The sequence below is a fragment of the Delphinus delphis genome, chromosome 15 (assembly GCF_949987515.2).
Source record: "Delphinus delphis chromosome 15, mDelDel1.2, whole genome shotgun sequence".
Classification (NCBI taxonomy): domain Eukaryota; kingdom Metazoa; phylum Chordata; class Mammalia; order Artiodactyla; family Delphinidae; genus Delphinus; species Delphinus delphis.
In genome coordinates, this window is record NC_082697.1 from 26,858,154 (window position 1) to 26,861,205 (window position 3,052).

The window sequence follows — 3,052 nt, forward strand, 5'->3', positions numbered from 1 at the left end:
ACAAACTTATTCAACAAACATATATTGAGTTCTTATGTTGATTCAGTACCCATACTGGCCATTGGAAACAAGAATACAAAAAAAACAGAGTCTCTATCCTCCAGTAGTCTATGGTTATAACAAGTTCTGCTCTTCTGAATCTCATACACTAAATGCCTTAGGCAAAACTAGGCTCACAGATAGTGAAGCAGATGTATTACTCTTGCCCTGAATAAACCTTAAGAAGGAGAGGTGTAAAGAGTTTAGATTTTCTTTCATATCTTATGTGTCTTATATTCCCACCCCCAGGATCAAGAACAGGAAATTTGTTGCGTGAGGTGTTCAGGAAAGGCTATTCTCAAACAGAATCATAGAAAACACAATTGCTGTGAGATTTGGCTGCACTTTACTGCTCATAGCCTAAGGCCATGAAGATGCCAATAAAGGCTGGAGCTCAAGAACACGAACCCAGATCCAAGGCTTCCTCTCTGGCACCCAGCCATGAAGCTCCTTTTTCCTATCTTTGCCAGCCTCATGCTACAGTACCAAGTGAACACAGGTAATGTGAAATCCTAGGTTTAAGAGGGAGCGGTTTGAGGAAGGAGGGATTTGGCTGTCCATAATAATGGGAACCCAAAGAGAAGCTAAAAAATGAGATGCCCAAGATATGGCTGAAAAGTTTATGTATTGCATCAGTCATACACCATCCCCCACATATCCCCATAGGCTCCAATCCCAGACTGTGTCTGATGGGTAAACACAGGAAGCTACAGAGAAAGTAGGGTGTTGTTTGTGTACTCAGAAATTATCCAGCATATAAAACTGCCTTCCTGCCCTCTAATAGTTGTCATCTGGGACTCATGCCAAGTCTACCTCATTTTTGCTCTTTTTCTAATTTAAATCATCTCTTGAAGTAAAGGTTCCTATCAGTTTGTACCTTGGTATAATAAGGAGGAAATCCTTAACCTTACACTCAGAAAATCTCCTCTCAGGATCCAGTAAACAGGTCTATGTTCTCCATCTCAAATTTTTCAGATTTTTATAAAATTTCATTCCTTCTCTCAGCTTTGTTTTATTAGAAATCCCCAAATTACCCACAGGAGCATCTAGGAACACATCATGGCAAAAAGCTGAATCAGAGCATTGGTCACTGTTTTTTGAAAAGAAGATAGAAACATTGAGACTTGTTTCAATATACAAGAATCATCCAGATATTAAATTGGCAATGGGTTTAGGAAGGGAAAGAAAAAGAGTCAAAGATGTTTCTATTTTTTTTTTTATATATCTTGGGACCTTAAGAGAAGGGCTATAATATAAGCCAGTATGGCTGTGTCATCTTGGGTAAAGTCAAACTTGAGCCTCAAATTCCACATAAGATAGTAGGGTTAATCAGTGTAGCTGCTTAAAATACAAGAATTTTACAGTGTTGTCTTCGGTGAGAAACAATATTGAAATGTATGTGAACATTAGGTGCTACATAAATCTCTTGTGCTTTATAGAAAATCAGTTGAATTGTTGAGTGAGGGAGAAGCTTCTTGATTTGAAAAAGAGAAATAAATGGAACAATGGGATGGAAAAATCATCCAGCAGATGAAGATGAGTCATGTACTACTCTAAGCAGGGAATTCAGAGATATAGATAACAATGTGGGGGTTATCTTCATAGAGATGAGGTTAAGGCTATGATAATAAATAAGACCTCTGAGGTACATAGTGTCCAGAGAGGCTGAAAATGATAGAACACCATGCCCCAGGAACCACAGGTCAAGCGATTGTCAAGGAGAGTGAGGTCATGGAACAGTGAGTTTGGCAAGAGCCCAGAACTTCTGAAAGTCCATTGATTCTCTTTTGAACTTCTTTCTTGAATTAGTTTTATGATAGATTTTACTCTTGTTGGTATTTCCTAGGATCATGGGGAGATATAGTGATATTCTACAAGTATCTACGATTAGAGGTCTAAAATCTTACCCTGAAGCAAATAATTGCATTCCCTTTTCTTCTTTAGATGTTTCAAGTTATTCAATGAAGGGAGACTAGAGATTTATTTTGGATTTCAGAGGTGTACAAAGACTCTCTTGGCCTGCCAGTTGCCTCCACAACATCCCTAAACACTGTACTTAAAATTTAGCATTAACAACTCCCTCTGCCTCTATCCCTCTTGTTCCAGCAATTTTAACATCATATCTAGTTATTAACCTTAGCACTTTGGTTTTCTCTTTTCTTTGTGCAGAATACTTTGGCTTGGGAAGATGTGTAATGGGTTTTGGGAGATGCAAAGACCACTGTGCCATGGATGAAAAAGAGGTAGATAAATGCAAAAAGAAAAAATGTTGTATTGGACCAAAAGTGGTTCAATTGATAAAAAGCTTCATACAAAATGAAATGCTCCACACACTTGAAGAGGACTCTCAGGAAGTGCCAAAAATTACCAAGAATTTTAGTGTTGTGATGCAAACAAAAAACCATATTTTAGCTCTTCTGCCCAAATTCAAAAGTGTCAACACTTTTGCTAACATCAACACCAGCGTCATCCCAAATGTCACCACCGTGAAGTCTGTCACCACCAACCCCATGATTGCAGGAAAGATAATACACACTGTTACTTCTACCAAGAGTGACACCAAAAAAAAAAGAGATTCAGCCACTGACTCCCCACCACCGGCGCCACCACCATAGACACTGCCGACAACATGACTGGAGCTGGAAGAAGCAGATGAGCAGGGATGTGGGTCTTTCCTTTAAAACACCAAGTTCCTCTTTATCTTTGCTGTCTATAAACTGAGACATAGAACTGTTTCCTTTATCATCATTCAATAAACACTGTTTAAGCACCCACAGTTTACATAATGTTATCATTCTCTCAGGAGCCTCACAGAGGAGATAGAGCTAGAAAGAGATAGAATTTTAGTTTACGTACCCAGGAGAAAGCAAGCACCAGGAATGCTGACTACAACATTGAATTTGGCCCATGGATGGCCCAAAATAAGCCTCTGTAATGAAGATTTATGGTTCTCATATTATGTGCTTTTCTTGGGGCAACAGGAATGAAAACAGCAGACATATTTTCTTTTTTC

The 3,052-nt window shown here is 38.7% G+C and overlaps 1 protein-coding gene across 1 annotated transcript; it reads left to right on the forward strand.

Annotated features, from left to right (window-relative positions):
* Positions 1–480: 480 nt before the first annotated feature.
* DEFB129 (defensin beta 129) lies at positions 481–2,654 on the forward strand. The gene is made up of 2 exons (XM_060032810.1): positions 481–538; positions 2,209–2,654. Exons 1-2 carry the CDS (start codon positions 481–483, stop codon positions 2,652–2,654), a joined length of 504 nt encoding a protein of 167 aa, XP_059888793.1.
* Positions 2,655–3,052: the final 398 nt, after the last annotated feature.